This window comes from Leptonychotes weddellii, chromosome 7, assembly GCF_054177405.1.
Source record: "Leptonychotes weddellii isolate Sample4059 chromosome 7, ASM5417740v2, whole genome shotgun sequence".
NCBI classification, from domain to species: Eukaryota; Metazoa; Chordata; class Mammalia; order Carnivora; family Phocidae; genus Leptonychotes; species Leptonychotes weddellii.
Genome location: NC_138375.1, coordinates 10,015,624 through 10,036,455, shown reverse-complemented (window position 1 = coordinate 10,036,455; position 20,832 = coordinate 10,015,624). Strand labels below are relative to the sequence as shown.

Genomic DNA, 20,832 nt, shown 5'->3' with positions numbered 1-20,832 from the left:
TGTTCATTTGCTTATTTTCTTTATCTTGATTATGGGAGAAGTGAGTCACCCCCCCCCTTTTTTTTGGTCAGTCACTGGGAATTCAAAGCGAGCTTTGCTGCCCTTTTACAGAAGAACTCCTCACTAAAATTAATACTTAAAAAATCAAAGACCAGAGGCACTGATCTTCTTGTCAGTCTTTTGCTCATTGCCCTGTGGAAATTCAACAATGTTGGCAGCTTTAGTCTCTGGGAAGTTCACCATCAGGTGGATGGAGCTGCTGATATTCCGGATGATAAAATAGTTGTTCTAATTTGCTAAGAACATACAGCACCTTTCTCTGAAAGCTCATGGTGTTTTTCGTGACCAGTCCTTCCTTCCGCTCTGGGCACAAGTCATTCCTACTACACTGTCACTCAGGCAGAGGGCCGCAGGAATCAAAGTAGAAGCTTCTCATCTGCTTGATAAAAAATGTAGATAGGTCTAAACAACATGCGCCTTTCTCCCAAGTATTCTTACAGCTTCCGTGAGTCACACTTGCATGTCGAGCCCTGGACTCTGCCCTCAACAGCTATGTGGTCTTGGCTAAGACACCTCACCTCTCTGATTCCCTCCTTTTGGAATCACTGTGTGGACTAGAGGTGATGGATGTAGGTACCCAGGCCGGGCACCCAGTAAATGTTAGTCATTATTATCGTTGCTATGACTCTGGTTTCTCTTAATCATCAATAACACGTTCTTTATCAGTGTTTCCTTTTGTTTCTCCTTAAGCATGTTCTATAATCAGAGTCCATAACTAAACCAAAGAAAAGAAAAAAGAAAAATAAGTTCCTGATATCTGTACCATCATTGCCTTAGGAGATTTTTTTTTTTTTTTTTAACATTTTAGAATCAATACTGTTTAAGAATAGGAGCTGGAAGCACTGTGAATGTTGGTGATGGATTTGCTTAAATTGAGTGCCATCATAAGACCTGGGTCACGGGGTTGGTTGTTGTTGGTTTAGCATGATGGTCACATTCTACATCTCTCTCTTTTTTCTTAAATCTCTTGGTGTGATGGACAGGAAGGAATACAATTTAATTTAATTTTATTCATTTTTTAAGTAGGCTATATGCCTAACTTGGGGCTTGAACTCACAACCCTGAAGTCAAGAGTCACATGCTCCATCAACTGATCAAGCTGGGTGCCCCCACATTGTGATCTCTAATTCCAGTAGCTGTTGGGAGAGGAAGAACCGATAAGACTTTACAGCTGGGCTGGCACAAGGCATTTATTTAATAAGTGTTCATAGAGTACTAGGTGCCAGGGTTTAGGTAAGTAGTTGGAGGTACAAGTGTGAACTAGACCCTGTTCCTGAGAGCAGAGACCTCAGGGCAGTCTGCTGGTGAGACAGAAAGCTGCAGAACTCATCAGTAAAGCACATAAAAGTCCAAACCCTGTTCCTGAATGATGACATTTTTGAAATCAGCCAAGAGACTGGAAAGGAAGGTAGGAAAGGGAGGAGGAGAGGTACACATATATCTAGAATACTCGGGAGCGTCACGTGAACATGGACATGAAGATCCATGCTTGTCTCTGAAAGGCAAGTCCTAGAGGAGTCTGGGTGCCAGCCTAGCAGCTGGGCTGAACCCCATCAAGTGGAGGAAGGAAGGGATCAAGCTCCGGGCTTGCCCACTTATTTTTCATGTAAGTAGGATGCCTTTAAGGCACCTTAACAACTTGCCGCTGCTTCGGTTCAAATATAGACCCAAATGATCCCAGTTGTAAAGAAGGGTTTGCAAGACAGAGTAGCTGGGTGGCCAGAGTTCCCAGAGATTTACTGGCGGGGTGGACATGTTCTAGAACTGGGCAGCTTGAGGGTGTGCCGCTAGACAGGTAAGCTCGAGTCTTGGCTCTGCCGCCACAATCCCGAGAAAAGGAATCCCATCTCTGTGAGCCTTTCCCCTTATCTGTAAAATGAGGAAAACAACAGTACTTCCCTGCAGGGTTCTCTGGACTTCCGTGAGATCATGTAGGTGGGGCACATCCTGTTAACTATTATTACTGAGACTGTTCTGCCAGGGATGATGGAAGTGCAAGATGAGAAATAAAACCTTGAATTAAAAGGCAAAATCAAAGTGAGCTTGGGTGTCCTCCTGAGTTTATACTTACTTTGTCTTCTCCATATCCAGGCTCTGTATACATTCAGGGCGAAGTCATTTACTAGCCTTTTTTAGGAACACACTTTCGATAAAGTACAGAGTCCAGAGGACCTCCAGTTGGTGTGCTCACTGTTTATTTCCACCCTTCATGCTGGATGATCACTTTATATCCTTTGAAATATTTTTCAAGTCCCAATGAATGCTTTATAGAGTTCAGCCACAGGAAAGCCCTAAACTGCATCACTTTATAGATTACCTCCTTTGACAACACAGGGTGATGCTGGGGGATCAAGTAATTCATCAGAGAGTTATCAGGTTAGTTTTTTCCTTCCCAGGCATTCTTGTATTTTCTTACCAGAATCTTTTATTTGTTAATATCATACAGTAAGAGACAGTAGAAAGTATGTGCAGGTACAGTAGCTGCTCCCAGAAATAGATCGAAGGTGTGATTATTTAGCAATGTGTGATTCAAATCTTAAATCTCATGTCCCCAAGTACATCAAATTCTTCATTAGATTCAAAAGGGGATTAATCTTTTTTTAAAAAAGATTATTTGAGGCAGGGAGAAGGAGAGGGCAAGAGAGAATCCCAAGCAGACTCTACGATGAATGTGGAGCCCCACACAGGGCTTGATCTTACGAACATGATATCACAACCTGAGCCAAAACCAAGAGCTGAATGCTTAACTGACTGCACCACCAAAAAGGCGACTAATCTAATGGTTTCCAATCTGTTCCATAGAATACTATTCTTTAAAATGTTGGTAGGTTTTTGTGAAAAAGTTGCCAAGTAAGTTTTGGGAATGCTGTGTACTATTTTTCATACTTGGAGAATCTCACTATACGTTATCATGAGAAAGCCCATTGAACCTTTTTAAGAATTTTCAAACTTATTTGGCTGTAGACCATCCCCTCCATTTTTACACATGTTAATATCCATAAGGAAAGCACATGTTAGGATGCAGTTTGGGAAATGTTATGTAGGGACAATGGCTTGAGTTTTCCATTTTTAAATCTCATGCAAGTTTCATTTTACTGTGATGTCTCAGAAGCGTCTTCTAGGTGTTGGTGGTATGGTTCTAGTGATGTCTCTCTTCCTCAAGGTGTTACATCACATTGGCTCAAGCTCTGGGAATGAGCATGGGAGGAGCTCCCGCCGGACCTGCAGGAACAGGGAAAACAGAAACGACTAAAGATATGGGACGTTGTCTTGGAAAATATGTTGTGGTTTTCAATTGTTCTGACCAGATGGATTTCCGAGGCCTTGGGCGGATTTTTAAAGGTGAGGGTTACAGTTTTTACTTGATGAAAAATTTAAGCTAAGGTGGAATATCTTGTTAAGATTTATTTTTCAACCATTGGCTACATTGTAGTGTCATTTTTCAGCTTTGTGCAACTTTTTGGAAACTATGAATCTCACTGGTGTTGTGTGGATCAAATGTCAACATCACTTGCCTTCCTAATGTTCCTTCATCCCTGCAGGTTGGCTGTTTCCAGATAAAGTACCACATGGTGAATTATTTTGGGGGCACTCTGTGCATAGTCTATTTGTTCAAGTTTATTTTTGAACAGACTCATCTCTGGCTTGTCTTGGCAGCTGCAAAATGCCCTTTTCCTCGGCTTTTCGAAATTATATATTAATTGGATTTTCTATTTAATTTCCCTTCGAAGGACTGGCACAGTCTGGATCCTGGGGTTGTTTTGATGAATTTAACCGTATCGATTTACCGGTTCTGTCAGTGGCAGCCCAGCAAATTTCCATTATTCTGACATGTAAAAAGGAGCGGAAAAAGTCTTTTATTTTTACCGATGGAGATAATGTGACTATGAACCCTGAATTTGGACTTTTCCTGACCATGGTAAGGAACCACAGGAAGAGCTACTGAATGTCAGCCTTCTTATCACAGCTTTCATGCCTTGCCCAGGTCTTTGTTTTCATGAATGGAAATTGGGATGGTAATTTTAACTCCTGTGTGAAAGCCAGTGGTGTTAAACAAAACTCATCTTAATAACTTGTGATGTTGTCTCTCCGGTTAAAGGGAGAGTAGATATGAAAATGAGTTCTCCGGTTGTCCGTCCAGATTTGTTGCGTGTGCATGATGAATCTGTTGCTGTCGTGCTGATGGGTGTGTGTTGCCCCATGACTGTGTCATTCATCTGTGTGTTTGTTTCCTGTATAGAACCCTGGCTATGCTGGGCGGCAGGAGCTCCCTGAGAACTTGAAGATTAACTTCCGCTCTGTGGCCATGATGGTGCCCGACCGGCAGATTATCATAAGGGTGAAGCTGGCTAGTTGTGGCTTTGTTGACAACATTGTTTTGGCCAGGAAGTTTTTCACACTCTACAAGCTGTGCGAGGAGCAACTTTCTAAGCAGGTGTGAGGTTCTGGAAGGCTCTCTGAACTTGGGCCTTCTTAGTTCTTCTCTTCCGTGAAATTTGCTCATTTTGAAAAATTGTTGACTGGGGCTGTCGGCAGATTACCTTATTGATACAAAGTAGAAAGTCATACCATTACAAAATTAATTGTATATGCGTATTTTTCTTAAGTGCATTTAAATGAATTAATATTTGCAGCATAAGAAATGAAATAAGTACTTTCAGAACTGATTTAAGAGCCAAAGAATTATAAATATGAATATTTGCTCTTTATCCCACCTGTACATTAATCATAATATGTGTTGTATGTCCTCATGGTTTTCAGGAACCTCTCAATCATTGCTCTTCTCACTTCCAAGCTCCCTAATGTAGTGGGCCACACCTTGCTAATAATAGTCTGTTTTATCTATTGTAACTTCTTAAAAAATTAATTTTTTATTTTTATAATTTAAATTCAATTAATTAACATATAGTATATTATTAGTTTCAGAGGTAGAGTTCAGTGATTCATCTACTGTAACTTTTTTTTTTTTTAAAGATTTTGTTTATTTGAGAGAGAGAGTGCATGAGCAGGGGTGAGGGAGAAGCAGAGGGAGAAGCAGGCTCGACAGGGGGCTCCATCCCAGGACCCTGGGATCATGACCTGAGCTGAAGGCAGACGTTTAACCGGCTGAGCCACGCAGGTGCCCCTCAGCTACTGTAACTTCTATCATAACTTTTTTGCTTGTTTCCTGCACTGTTTAGAGTAGCAGGTTCTGACATCTTGCAGTTTTGCAGTTAAGAGGCATGAAATTAATCCTATATTACTTATGTATGAGTTATCTGTTGCTGGGTGACCATGGTCCCACAAATATACCAGCTTAAAACAATACACAGTTTATTATTTCATGGTGTCTGTGGGTCAGGAGTGTTGGTACATCTTGGCTGGGTCCTCGGCTTAGAGTGTAACAAGGCTTCAGTCAAGTCTTGGCCCTGTACTTGGCTGGGGGAGGATTTACTTGTATGCTCACTCCGGTTGTTGGCAGAATCCTGTGCTTGAGGTTGGAAGACTGAGGGGTTCAATTTCTTGCTGGCTGTCAGCTGGAGAAGGCTGCACCATCAGTTCCCGCGGGCTGCGTGCTGCTCTCTGCCTCATGGCCGCTTGCCTTCTCAGTGTCCGTGAGGGAAAGAGGTTCCAGCAGGATGACTGCGACAGTTTTGTATTAGGACTCTCCAGAGAAGCAGAACCAATAGGATATATACATATATACCTATAAAGAAATTTATTATAAGGTATTGGCTCACACACTTATGTAGGTAGAGGAGTCTGATGATCTGTTGTCTGTAAGCTGGAAACCAGGAAAGATGGGGGTGTAGTTTGAAGGAATGATGGTGTAGATTCTAGTCCAAGTCTGAAGGCCAGACAACCAGGAGCATTGAGGACAGGAGAAGGTCGATATCCCAGCCCAGCAGTAGGGCAGAGTGAGTGAATCCAACCTTCCTCTGCCTTTTTGTTCTATTCAGGTCTTCATCGGTTGAATGGTGCCCACCCATGCTGGGGAGGGCCATCTTCTTTACTCAGTCCACCAGTTCAAATGCTAAGGTCTTCTAGAAACTCGTTTACAGACACATTCACAAATAATGTTTGATTAGCTACCTGGGCATCCTGTGGCCCACTCAAATCTTAAGTAATGTGACCACAGAATCACATGCACACAATCACATATGACCTGTCACCTTTGCTGTATTGTATTGGTTAAAGCAAATCACAGGTCCTACGACACTCAAGGGGAGAAGATCATACAAGGGGAAAAGATCCTACCAGGAGGTGGGGATCATGCCACAGATTGTTAGGACATATAAATAATAATTACCACAGGCATACGCTAAATAATAATACACTAAAATAAGCATAAAACTGTAACACGAATAAAAACTCCTAACATATATGACTTTGATCCCTCTCTTCACTCTCCCTTCCATTCCCAATTCTTTGACTCTAGATTATTTTTTATATCCCCAGCCTCAATTAAATTACATTCTCACTAAAAACATTCTTGGTTTCTTCTGCTTATTGCAGCCTTTACTCACCCATTCTTTTTCCTCTGTCAAAGAAGTATTTTCCCATGCTGTTTCTTGCATGTAGAAAACTTCCACATCACTGACTCCTGTCTTCTTCTCTACTATTTCATTTCTATTTCCTTCATGCCCACAGCTCTGCTCACAGGGTTATTGTCCGATGAAATCAGTCAATACGCCCAAAACAGTTGGCCCCGTGCTGGTCTCTGGGTGAACATTCTGTGAATCTTACTTCATGCCCACAGATTTAACTGGGTCCAGTTCCAAGAAGTTTTCCTTAATTAATTCCACACACCAGCACTTTCAAGTCATTGTTACTTTTTGGTGAGTTTGCTCACATTTTTATCATGTTACCTCTATTAGGATTTAAACTCCTTTAAAGGCAGGAACTCGATCTGAATATTTTTCTGGGCTCCATCCTCCAAATGATGAGTATGAAGTGATGCATACTACTCCAGTTACCTTAGCAGATAATTGTTTTTTTTTTTTTTTCATGTGGTAAAACATATATAACATTAAACCTACCACCTTAACCATCTTGAAGTGTACAATTAAGTAGTGTTAAGTATATTCACAGTGCTATGAAACAGATCTCCATAACTTTTTCCTCTTGCAAAACTAAAACTCTATACCCATTAAGCAGCAATTCCTTTCTTACTCTTCCCCTTGGCCCCTGGTAACCAACATTCACTTCTTGTTTCTGTGCATTTTACTACTTTAGATACCTCATGTAAGGGGGGTCATACAGCATTTGTCTTTTTTGACTGGCTTATTTTGCTTAGCATGAGCCTCAAGGTTCATCCATGGTGTAGGAGGTGACAGGATTTGGTTTCTTTTTATGACTGAACATTCCACTGTATGGATATGCCACATTCTTTTCTTACATTCATCTGTCCACTGGCATTTGAGTTATTTCCACTCCTTGGCTACTGTGAATGCTGTTTCTGTGAACATGGGTGTGCAAATATCTTTGAGATCCTGCTTTCAGTTATTTAGATATATACCCAGAAGTGGGATTTCTGGATCATATGGTAGTTCCATTTTCAATTTTTTGAGCAACTGCCACACTGTTTTCTATAGTGGTTGGATAATTTGGGGCACCAGGGTGACTCGGTTGGTTGAGGGTCCGACTCTTGATTTCAGCTCAGGTTATGATCTCAGGGTCATGGGATCGAGCCCCACATCAGGCTCTGTGCTCAGTGAGGAGTCAGCTGGAGATTCTCTCTCTTCCTCTCCCTCTGCCCCTCTCCCTGCTCACACAAGCTCTTTCTCTAAATAAATAAATAAATAAAATCTTTAAAAAATTTATAGTGGTTGGATAATTAGTTTTTAATTATTCACTGTGATGAAATTTGGCATGCTCGAGCTTTTATAAATATATTTCAAGGGAATAACAAAGCTGGGGGCTTGGCTTTCTGATTTGTCTTTATTCTTATGTAATCCTAGAATATAGCTACTTTTCTTCTTCCTTAATACCTTTGTCTTTTTCCTATCAGTATATAAATATATATATATACTCCTGGTTCAGAATTTTAGCTTTAGAGATATGAGGAAATTTTTCTATGGATGTCTGATTAAGAAGAGGCTCAGGGGGATGCATATACTCCAAAAGGAAGTTTATTCCTTTCTCCCCGTCAAGATATATTTATTAGTTCTGATCTAAGAGCTTAAATTAATGATCATATATGAGAGAACTCTTTTGGATCTTTTCTATTTGCTCCAAAAGTATATTGGTAAAAATTTATTGCTTCGCTAGCTGTACAATTTTTTCTAAAGGAAAATTAGTGTTTGTTCATTATTTTTGTCAAATGACTTTTGTCAAATTTGTAGTTTTCATGCATAAGTTAATATTGAAAATAAGCCCTGTGTACTTCACATGCTTCAGGTACATTATGATTTTGGTCTGCGGAACATTCTGTCAGTTCTGCGAACCTTGGGGGCGGCAAAAAGAGCCAACCCTTTGGATACGGAATCAACGATCGTCATGCGCGTACTCCGAGACATGAATCTTTCTAAACTGGTAAGATTCACAGATGGAAATGTTCCACCCTCTTAAATAGCAGTGAACTAAGCACAAATGAGATTTAGAAATATTTATTTAAAATACTCATTTAAAAATGCCTAATTATCAGCTAAAAGCGCTGGAAAGCATAACTTTAAATTAGACTTTTTTGGGAATTATTTTTTGCGGTAACTCATATCTAGTCTAACATATGCCTATTTCCATAGAATTGAAATGGATTTTTAAAAATCCATGTTAAGTTTCCAAATACCTTGAAATACTTTTGGGTTTTAGAGCTAAAATCTCACTTTCTTTAAAGTCTGTAGAGCCCAGCAGGAAATTATATGTAAATTTAACAAGTGTGTAATAATTTCACACTCTTTCATTTCACAGTAGAGACTGAAAATCAATTGTTCATTATCAGCAAATCTATGTACAGGGTGAGAGAATGATATATTTTTATTTTAAAATAAAAATGCGAGGCAAATTCCAATTCATGAATTTGTTACTATCTCTTATTTAAATTATTGTTTTCTTAAATTTAAATTAGAAATTGTAGGTTATGTCATAACTCCCCAAACTGGTTATTTTATGGGGAGGTTGTTCTGTAGGCAGTATTTTTCCTTTCATCTGCTTCCTTCCATTTTCCTCTTCTTCTTCCCATTCCTCTCCCCCTTTTCTAAAAATAATTTTTAACTTATGGGTAACATGAGGAAAATATTCCTCAACTTCGGTGAAGGTGGTATTTTATTTATTAACAGTTATGATAAAATAATTTGGTATGTCAGCATTTTCAGTTTATCTGTACATTGCTATGATCGTGCCAAAGTAGTTGGTCTGGTTTCCCTTTCTTTTCTCTTTTAGATTGATGAGGATGAACCCTTATTTTTGAGTTTGATTGAAGATCTCTTCCCAAATATTCTTCTGGACAAGGCAGGTTACCCTGAACTGGAAATGGCGATCAGTAGACAGGTAATATTTTTCTCAGGGCATCCAGTACTATGTCTCTCTCATCGGAATTTCATGGGAGTCAAGTGGCGCTGATGTATTCCAAATCTGTGGTTCCAAGGACAGCACCCAGGGCTGTGGCCCGTGTTTTAGGAGAGGCTGTTGAACACCTCGAGCTCCTCGAGCCAGGGGAGTCTCCTACCATCTTGCAGCCACATGTCTAGTTGGCCATGTGCTCAGGGTCCCATTATTGATGGAAACCATTCCACACCAGATTCTGAAATGAAATATAATAAGTGAACGGGATGAGTGGGGCTCAGCTGGCTGCCTTGCCTTTCTTGGCTTGGCTTTGACTGTGATCCTGGTGTTTCCATGTTGCTTTGATCTCTGGATTCCTGCCCCCGAGTGTCATTCACAATGATCTCATGAGGCTCCTCACTTGTCATTCTTTTCCCCCAGGCCCAGGATCACTTGTGATTTCTTCCTGGGCCTCTGGGGGATCTACCACATTATGTGTATTATTAGGTGTCTGGATTTCCCATGACACTTGGTAGAGCTTTACTTTTTTATAGTTTTCCTAGGAATGAAAATGAACCATGTAAAGCTTGTGCCTCAGTTTCTTTTCCTACAAGGAAGAGTTTGGAAAAAAAATTTTATAGAAGTGGCGATAAGCTCATATTTATAAAATACATTTTAATTCTTTGAAGATATTTGTTAACAAAAATCAAATATGGTAGTATTTAATGGATCTTTTCCTTTTAAAAATCAGTATATAAAAATCTTAATCTCCAGAGCACATGGGTGGCTCAGTTGGTTAAGCGTCTGACTCTTGACTTTGGCTTAGGTTGTGATCTCAGGGTCCTGAAATGGAGCCCTGCTGGGCCTGTGCTCAGGAGGAGTCTGCTTGAGATTCTTTCTTTCCTTCTCCCTCTGCCACCCCCTAAAATAAAGAAATAAAATCTTAAAAAAAATCTTAATCTCCTGATCAGGTAAGAGTGATAATTCATTTTGCAAATGGTTTCTTCATCATATGGCTGAATTAATTGTAGCATTGTCTAAAAAACTTAGTATAAAGTCATTTATAGGGTGACTAACAGCATAATTTGTAGCATATGAAAAATCTGAAGAGCATAGATATATAGCATAAAATGATACATGATTATTATCCAACAATTATTTAAGTAAAAGTAAAAGCATCATTTATAGTGTGTTTAAGCATAGCATGACAGTTAAGAGCACAGACCATGGAGCTGAGTTTCCTGGGCTCACATCCCCACTCTGTAACTTTATAAGTAATAATCTTGGGGAGGGCGCCTGGGTGGCTCAGTCGTTAAGCATCTGCCTTCAGCTTAGGTCATGATCCCAGGGTCCTGGGATCGAGTCCCACATCGGGCTCCCTGTTCGGCGGGAAGCCTGCTTCTCCCTCTCGCACTCCCCCTGCTTGTGTTCCTGCTCTCGCTGTCTCTCTCTCTGTCAAATAAATAAATAAAATCTTTAAAAAAAAAATAATCTTGGGGAAATTGCTTGGTTCTCTGTGCCTCAGTTTCCTTTTCTGTAAAAGAAAGATATCAATAGGGCTAATCTTATAGTGTTGTTATGAATATTGAACTTAGAATAGTGTTTGGCAGGATAACTTTCATGCATGTGTTCGACAGATTAAAACTACCCAGTAGATTTATAGACAGTTTGAGTTTTCTATGGAATTTCTGTCAACTTGGTGTGCTACAAAGTTTTCCAGTTACTAAATATCACATTTTAAATTAAAGATTTAAAATGCCTTTCTTTATTCTTAAGTTGTTCCTATGACATATATTCAAGGATATATTAATATAAATGTATTCAATTCCCAAAGGCAAATGCAGATGTTTCTTATTGGCTTGGGATAACATTTTGAATAGTCAACCTGCTTTTTGTCTTTGTATGTATATATTTTTTTATGCAATATATATATTTAAAAATTTTCTATTTTAAGTAAACTCCATGCCACACGTGGGCCTTGAACTGACAAGCCTGAGATCAAGAGTTGCACTGACTGAGCTTGCCAGGCACCCCAGCAATATATTTTTTATTTTGGTAAAATCCGTAACATAAAATTTACCATTTAACCATTTTTAAGTGTACTGTTCCATGACATTAAGTACATTCACATTATTTTGCAAAACATCATCACCATCCATCTTCAGAACTTTTTTCGCCTTTCCAAACTGAAACTCCACGCCCATTAAACAATAACTCCCATTCCTCTACTCCCTGCTCAATGTCTGTGCTTATTTTGAGCACAACGGTAAGTTCCGATTGCTGTTGATATGGCCCATTGTGGGGCTTTTATGCTTTCAGGTTGAAGAATCTGGTTTAATCAACCATCCTCCTTGGAAACTCAAAGTCATCCAGCTGTTTGAGACACAGAGAGTGCGGCATGGGATGATGACCCTGGGGCCCAGTGGAGCAGGGAAAACCACCTGCATCCACACCTTGATGAGAGCCATGGCAGGTAAGGGGGCGCCCAAGCTGTGTTGCTCTGGGCAACACATTTAAGTAGCTGTGACCCATTTGAATACTCCAAGAGGAACATAAAAGTTAGATACATTAATATATTTGTATAGGAAGGAATGCTGCTTTACTGATTATTGGGTTCATTTCAGCGATAATATATTATAATAATGAACTAGAAGGGAAAAAATTTTTCAGCTATTGAGATATAATTGACATATGACATTGTGTTTAATGTGTACAGTGTATTGATGTGCAACATTTGTATGTTGCAAAATAATTAACACCATGAACTTTGACCCCCATCTTGTCACATAGTACCATTTTTTTTTTTGTGGTGAGAACATTTAAGATCTACTCTTCTAGCAACATTCAAGTTTATGATACAGTATAATTAGCTATAATCACTCTACTATATATATATATAGTATGCTATAATGTACATTCGATCCCCAAACTCATTAATCCTTTAGCTAGAAGTTTGTACCCTTTGCCCAATATCTCCCCATTTCCCTACACCTCAACCCCTAGTAACCACCATTCTACAATCTGTTTCTCAGAGTTTGATTTTTTTAGATTCCATATATAAGTGATACCACACAGTATTTGTCTTTCCCTGTCGGACTTAATTCATTTAGCATGATGTTCTCAAGGTCCATCCATGTCATTGTAAATGGCAGGATGTCCTTCTTGCTCATGGCTGAATAATAAATATATATACATGTAAAATATATATATTTATATGTATACACACACACACCACATTTTCTTAATCCATTCATCTATTAATGAACATTTAAATTGTTTCCATATCTTGGCTTCTGGGAACAATGCTGAGTGAAAAAATTCCTGAACAGTGACTTTGTATATTGTGTTATACGTTTTACTTATGTCATTAAATTTTCACAATGATCTTGAGATGTGGCTATTACCATCCCCATTTTGTACAAAAATTCAAGGCTCAAATTCAGAAATGCTACGGGTTGCAAAGATGGTAAGTGATAGGATTCAGAATTATAGGATTCTCGAATTATAGATAGGATTCAGAATGTCAGGGTCCACTAATGAAAAGCCCAGACTTTTTCCATTATAACATGCCACTACCCAATAATGACTTAATATAACCTCCCAGTACAGAAAAAAATATTTCAATTTCAGTTCCTAAAATCATCCTAATCACAAACTAATTTCCCACCTAGAATCAGATGTTTTTCTGGTGAAGTTAAATAACTGTATTTAATTTCCAGATCTCCCTAAGCCTTACAGCTAAGTCCCTATCTAGCCCGAGGTCATCTAAAGATAATAGGCATTGTCACATTTGTGATTATTCTTATATTTCCTGATTGGACATTGATGTCTGTCATACTGAAGGTACTGTGTAGGCAGCTCTTGGCCATGGCAGATTTGAGTCCCAAAATTTCACAGAACTCTACCTATTGGAATTCAAATACATGGTCCCATAGGGAGAAGGTGCCTAGTTGGTTTTCCAGTCAGCTCATGCAGACCCAGTGCACTGATCTTGAGTTGGTGGTTGTGGAGATTGCTCTGTATTGCTCTAGGGTCCTGCACATGTTGGATTTAGCTGGATACCTATATCCGCAGCGATGGGGCCCAGTAAATTCTGTACATTAAGTCCACCAGGGAGTCTCCACACTAAGAAAGAACTGTGCTCTCAGCTATCACTTACCTTGCCAAAACTGAGAGCTCACACCTGCAAAAGACTTATCATGTGCTTTCCACGTGCTGTTAAGTTTGTGTTTGGGGATTTTTATAGAGCTTTAAAATGATCTGTTCTCTCAAATCATGCTTAATAATACTTTTGTTATTATTATGTAGCTGCCTTCTGTTAACAATAAACTACAAATGCACCTGGTACAATGACTTGAACAAAATGAGTACTAAATATTAAACGATAATGATACATTATGTATAATATGTCTAAATTATATAACCCATATGGCATCACTGGTTTTGGAGAAGTTCTTTGCAAAGATGAATTAATCATTAGTTGTTGATTAACCTGTTTTTGGTTTTAATGTATAGGGCAAATATTTGTTATTTTAAGCAACACATTGTTTCTTGCTGAAAATATTCATTCTCCCAAAGATTGAGAAGGTAATTGAGTTGAACTTATACTAGACCCATGTATATTTGTGTCCTTATTCATCATGTATTTGTTTATCAAATATCTCTAGTATTCTGTAGTTTGAGGCCCTGCTAGGTTCGGTAGCTTAAATGGGAAGGCAGGCATGAAAACAAAAGGCTGTGTCTTCAAGGAGCTTACGGTTTGGTGGAGTAACAGTTATTAGTCAACACGGAATTGCTATGAGGAGGTTTGGACAATTATGTTGTGAGCAGAGGCAAAGGAGATCAGAGACCTTTCTAAAGAATTATAGGAAGGCTTACAGAGCAGGTGCTGCTTCAGCTGAGGGTTGGGGGTTGAGTAGCTGTTGGAGAAAAAGCATTCTTAGCAGAATGAAGAGCCTGGGCAGGTAGGAGGGACTGGAGAGAGCATGGCATACCCAGAAATTGCTTTGGTATGGATAAATGTGCTCTGCGTGTGGGTGGGAGTAGGGGAGAGGAGGAGGTGTAGCATGTGCTACTGGCCCCCAGCGCTTCATCCCTTTGGCCCTTCCCCTTTGGACAGCTTCTCCCACAGATGCCAGTACTGTCTCCTAGTTTTTCAGCATTATGACTTTCCTAGAATCTAGGGAACTCCTGGCTCAGCCTGAAAGAGGGTGGGAATTAATGCCCCTGAGGCAGCCATAGCCTCAACTAGTGGGGCGAAGCGTTGAAGGCAAGTGTCCCATCTCCTGTTGTCCATTAGAGGGATACTACCTCTGGGGCCACTTCACAAATGAGCCCATTTTGGGGATTCTCTCCTTTTCTGTCTCACTGTCTCTTTGCCCTGACTCCAAACTCCCAGTACCCACATCTTTGTTTGAGGCTTTGCTTTTAGGGGGGAATTTAGGTATGGCATGAGGAGCTTTATACGTTATGCTGAATACCTAGGTTTTATTCTGTAGGTGATGGGAAGCCCTTGAGCTGGGGAGGGGTATGGTCAACTTCTGTGGGTGGAAGGCCACCTGGCGGCCATGTAGAGAATAGACCATGGACAGGAGGGGTGGTCTGGAGTCCATAAGGAGGCAACAGCAAGAAAGGATGCCTACTCTAGGGCATAGTCCATGAAGGTGGAGTGATCAGGACAGTCAAGAAATGCCTAGGAGGAGAGGAGGAATTAGTTTAACCAACATTTTGAAAGTCAAGCATTTTTTTCTTGGAGTGCTCTTATAACAATGTTTTGGTATTTCTTTCTTTTTTTTTTTTTGGCATAATTAAAAAATTTTATTATTGAAGTATAGTTGGCATACGATATTATTTAAGTTTCCGGTGTATAACATATTGATTCAATAATTCTATACAAAAATATTATGGTATTTTAAATTAAAATAATGCAGTTCTACCTACTACCATAATGAAATAATTTTTGACAGTTTTTCTTATATGGGCAACAGACAAAGTCCAGTTTTTACCTATGATACTGTCATATTGTTTGAGAGTAGGCTGGCCTTTTGTAAAGTGTGTTAGGTAAAAAAATAATTTTGCCCGTCAGCTCTGAAAAAGCTGAATTGTGACTCAGTTTAACTTCAGCATCATAAAGTATTAAAGATAATTACCCTGAGTTTTTTTGTGATTTAAAAAAGGAGACCTAAAGGGGTGTCTGGGTGGCTCAGTCAGTTAAGCATCTTCCTTGGGCTCAGGTCATGATCCCAGGGTCCTGGGATGGAGCCCCACATTGGCTCCTTGCTCAGCGGGGAGCCTGCTTCTCCCTCTTCCTCTGCCTCACCCCCTGCTTGTGCATGTGCTCTCTCTCAGTCAAATTAATAAATAATAAATAAATAATAATCTTTAAAAAAATAGTAAATAATCTTTTAAAAAATAAAAAAAGGAGAACTATGGTCTAATTTTCTAAATAAGTTTTAATATTTTTTAAAGATTTATCTGTTTATTTAAGAGAGGGAGAGAGAGAGCGCGAGAAAGTGAGCACAGGCTTGCCGGGCAGGGGGCAGGGGGCAGGGGTCGAGGGAGGGGCAGAGGGCGAGGGAGAGAAGCATACTCCCCACTGAGTGGGGAAACCCCACTGAACTGACGTGGGACTTGATCTCATGACCCTGAGATCATGACCTGACCTGAAATCAAGAGTTGAACACTTCACTGACTGAGCCACGCAGCTGCCCTGGTTTTGATGGGTTTTAACATGTTTTTCGATGGGCGTAGTTATGTATGCTTGCCTGTGTTTGTCAATCTTTCACACAATATGTAATATTTTAGCATCTATTTTTATGATTTTATACTTTAAATCTTATTCTTCACCTTTCTGCTTATTAACTGCTTATGTACAGAATCTGGCCCCTTTAAGAGTAGTTTTAGGGTTTGAAGGATTCAAAGACCTTTTTTTTGAGGTTGGCCACAAAAGAAAAGTCCTTGATTCTTGCAGCATTAGTTTAGCTTACTTTTTCCAAATGAGCAAGAACACATCTCAGTGAATTGAAGCCGGTTATGGAGAGAATGAGGCATCTTCTGGGTGACACTTCAGAGACCAGACTTAATCTGGTATACTGTAAATCAAAAGATTTTTGAGCTGTGAAATTTAAAGAACTTCCAAGTTATATTAATTTGTTCATCAATACCAACATGGTATCTTCCCCCCCCTTTATGTTTCCTTTTACAGAAGGATAAAAACAAAAGTATGTTAGTCCATAAAATATAGCATTGTTAATTATGATAACTTGGAATGCAGTAAGACATATATTCTCAGTATAATTTTGTGTTTTTTCATATTTTGAACACCTGCCGATGGTACATTGCAAATTAGTTCAATGTTACCTAATGATGGTTCACTCTACATCTGAGTCATTTAAAATTTGGATTTACTTGGTACAGATTGTGGAAAGCCACACCGGGAACTGAGGATGAATCCCAAAGCGATTACGGCCCCACAGATGTTTGGTCGGCTTGACGTGGCCACAAACGACTGGACTGATGGGATATTTTCAACCCTTTGGAGGAAAACACTGAGAGCCAAGAAAGGTAGAAGATGAAGTATTATTCTTGACATGTCCTTCTAAATAAAATCCTTGGTGCCTATTTAGAATTAGTAGAACATATTCTCCATATAATATCTTAGCCAAGATTAAGAAGTCCTAAATCAGTATATTTGTTATGTTGAAATACTGAAATTATTGATTAGGGTATTTAAAATCCCCCTCTCCCACCTTTCTTCTTTGTTGTTGTTACAAAGAAATTATTTTCCTTTTGAATAAATATTTCTGTATCCCTGTGATATCTTAGAATAAAAGAGAAAGAAAAAGCTGTTACGGAAAATTGATAGTGTTAAATAAAGTGATTTTACTATAACTATTTCACTGAATCTTTTAAAAATGTTACTTTAATTAAGTACAGCCTATTTTTGGAAAACTGATTCTCCTATAAAATCACAGGAGGAAATAGGCTTCTTTGGGAAGAAAATTACATATGTCAAAAATGAAGTTTATATTGAACTAAGAAATTATTCTGTTTAGGTATACATTGGTGTTTGGTTGTCCTGTGAACAAACTTGTTAAGGGCTAGTGGTTCACTCTGAATATTCTCTTACTTACGGAGTCTGGAAATTGAACCCGGTGTTCCTGGAATATAAGCTTGGATGGAAGAGGTGATATTAACTCTCCTCTCATCATGTTTTCTCACTCCTGAATAAGGAGGAGAAAGGCACAGTGAATGCATTTGCAGAGAGAAAGAAGGATCCAGGAGAAGGACAGATATTTGGGCTATTTCTTCAGGAGTCTCTGCTTTGGAATAGTTTCTACCAATAAATGTTTAAAAGCTGGTGCCATCCCAGTTCTCAGTTAGGGAATGGAGCTCATCAACCTAAAAATCAGTTGTCAAAAGAGACATGAAAACATGGGATTTCAAAAGTGTGTTCATATTTGGAATTATTGTTTTATTGGATATAAATCAAATTTTGTTTCTGACCTTGTTTCAATAATCCTGTGTAAACAGATCCGGTGCCCAGTGCTCCCAAGAATGGGAGCTCAGAGAGGTGTTTTTTTTCCTCCTTAAAGAAGGCAACATACTTTTTCTAAGGGACTCTGGTGTTTAGATCATTTTACTTAAAATCAAGTCAAATGAGCATAATTAAGATTTTCAAAGCAGTTGACTGGACATAGAATATATTACAGGGGTTACACAGTAAATAAAAACTACAGTTACAAACTTGGTCATGGTGTCAGTAAAGAGAAACTAGAGATTAGGAGATTAAGAGGAACTATTAAACCAAATACCTAAGTTTATGATGGCATTGTGGTTGACCATTCCGTGGATGCTTGTCACTTTCTTTACTTCCAGATATCTCCGTAAGTGACTCCCAGCAGGTTTTGTCCCCGGTGGTCCTCCAAAACTACTCTTTTAAGGACACTCATGACCTCCAGCTTGCCAGATATAAATTGTCAGTTCTCAGGCTAGTCCGGCTGTCATGGGATCTTGGCACGGTCGATCACCCCCCTTCTCGGAACTCTTCCATCACTTGGCTTCAGGGAAACTTTACCTGTTGGCTCTCCTTCTACCTCTGCCTCATGGGGGGTCTGCCAGAGGGAGGAGCCAGCAAAGGAGACACTACTAGAAGTCTGACCATCAAAGTGACTCTGTCCTCAGACCTCCTGTTTCTACTTTTACTATCTAGAAGAAACATACCCAGTCCATGGTTTTAAATGCCATCTCTAAGCTGGTGGCTTCTACATGTTAATCTTCAACCCTGACCTCTCCCTTGAACCTCCAGCTCAACAACACTGTGGGATGTCTGTGGGACATCTCAGATGTAAGATGTGCAAGCCAGAGTTGATTCTGTGGTTCTTTCTGGCTGTCCTTCTGACTGTACTCACATTCTTCTCCTCCTTCTCTTCTTATTTACTAGGTTCAACTTCTTGCTCTTCCTGGGACACCCTATGCTTGTACTCACTTTGAGACCTTTGCACTTGCTATTCCTACTGCCTGGAAGACTTTACCTCTAGATCTTTACATCTCTTCATTCTCCTGAAATATATTACTGACTACCTTATCCAAAGCAATGCCCCATCATCTTATTCTTCTTAATTTTTCTTATCTTGGATATTTCTTTGCTTATGGTTTGATTGATTATCATCTCTACCCTTTAGAGTGTAAGGTCTGTGAAAGCAGGAATTGTCTTATTTACCACAAAATCCCCAGACTCTAGAACAGTGCTGATACATAGAAAGTGCTCAATGAATATTTGTTCAATGAAAAATGACTTTTTACTTTATGTGCTTTAAACAACTGGTATATAAAGAACTGGAAAAGTCCTATGTGATAAAAATAATCATTTCTATCAAAGTTTAATGAAAATCACATCAAGTTATAGTACTTCTGCAAGTATAGTAGTTATGTGTCTATGTATATATATGTACGTATGCTTTTCCCCCCACCTTTGGTGGAATATTTTAGGTGAACATATCTGGATAGTTCTTGATGGTCCAGTAGATGCTATTTGGATTGAAAATCTGAATTCTGTTTTGGATGATAACAAAACTCTAACTCTTGCCAATGGCGATCGGATTCCCATGGCTCCAAACTGCAAGATCATTTTTGAACCCCATAACATTGAAAACGCTTCACCTGCTACTGTCTCAAGAAATGGAATGGTTTTCATGAGTTCTTCTATCCTTGATTGGAGTCCTATTCTCGAGGTATGAGTGGAGTCTTTCTTTTGTGCACTGAAGGAGGAACCGGTCTTTAGCATTCCTGTAGAGCGCCTGTTGATTTTTCTGCAGACCTTTGGTGTCATTGCATTTGATCGCTACTGTTTAAGGCCACTCCTTGCCTGCTCTGGGATGTTGGAACCCTGATTGTCCCTTACAGGTTCCTTCAGCGTTCTGGTGTCTGTAGGGCTCCTCTCATCTCTTTAGACCTGTGATTTCCACTGTGGGTTGTGGGGTAGTTGCCAGGCCTCACTGAATCAATAATCCCGCCAAACTGTGAATAAGTAAAATTTAATTTGATCACTTTGGAAATTCATGACATTTTAAGAAGGTACTCAGTCATGTAAAGTTTGGGAGCAATCATCTTAGAATATCAGCTTTAAGAAAACAATTTATTAAAATTCCATCTAAGGGAAAAATTGCATATAAGGAATTTTTATGAGATTCAGTAGTCATTAGTTTTATGTTCGTTCTTGGAAATAATATTTCAGATAATATCTCCAGTTCATGAAAAGGTATATTATTTTCTTATCACCAATACATTCTAGAATATATTGATTATAATCAGATTATAGTTAAATGCCTTGTATACATAGATATTTTACTAAATAAATGCTATAAGGCAAAATGCTTATTAGATAAGCCAGGTGTGAAATCTTTTTTGACATTGTTGGTCAAATTTATTATTTTATTTACATAATTTTTTGGAGATCATTTTGATTGAAAACTTATAAAATCATAATTTTTAAAAAAGATTTATTTATTTGAGAGAGAGCAAGAGAGAGAGAGATAGCAAGCACAAGAGAGCACACAAGCGGGGGAACAGCGGGCAGAGGGAGAAGCAGGCTTCCCGCTGAGCAGGGAGCCCGATGCAGGGCTTGAACCCAGGACCCTGAGATCATGACCTGAGCCGAAGGCAGACGCTTAACCAAATGAGCCACCCAGGTGCCCCCTAAAATCATAATTTAAATTAAGTAGGTGTTTACTTTGTATTGTCATAATTTTTGTGCTTCTCTTTCTCTATGAATATATCCTAACTTTTAATAATATCTTCTCAGAATTTACA

The 20,832-nt window shown here is 39.1% G+C and overlaps 1 protein-coding gene across 5 annotated transcripts in view; it reads left to right on the top strand.

Annotated features, from left to right (window-relative positions):
* DNAH5 (dynein axonemal heavy chain 5) overlaps positions 1-20,832 on the top strand; it is a 259,439-nt gene that overhangs the window by 133,823 nt on the left and 104,784 nt on the right. For all 5 annotated transcript variants that reach the window (XM_081825908.1, XM_081825907.1, XM_081825906.1 and 2 more), the window contains exons 36-43: positions 3,224-3,402; positions 3,792-3,979; positions 4,301-4,495; positions 8,440-8,574; positions 9,421-9,528; positions 11,842-11,995; positions 16,939-17,085; positions 19,513-19,754. In XM_081825908.1, the coding sequence (XP_081682034.1) occupies positions 3,224-3,402; positions 3,792-3,979; positions 4,301-4,495; positions 8,440-8,574; positions 9,421-9,528; positions 11,842-11,995; positions 16,939-17,085; positions 19,513-19,754 (1,348 nt within the window). The remainder of the gene's footprint in view (positions 1-3,223; positions 3,403-3,791; positions 3,980-4,300; positions 4,496-8,439; positions 8,575-9,420; positions 9,529-11,841; positions 11,996-16,938; positions 17,086-19,512; positions 19,755-20,832) is intronic.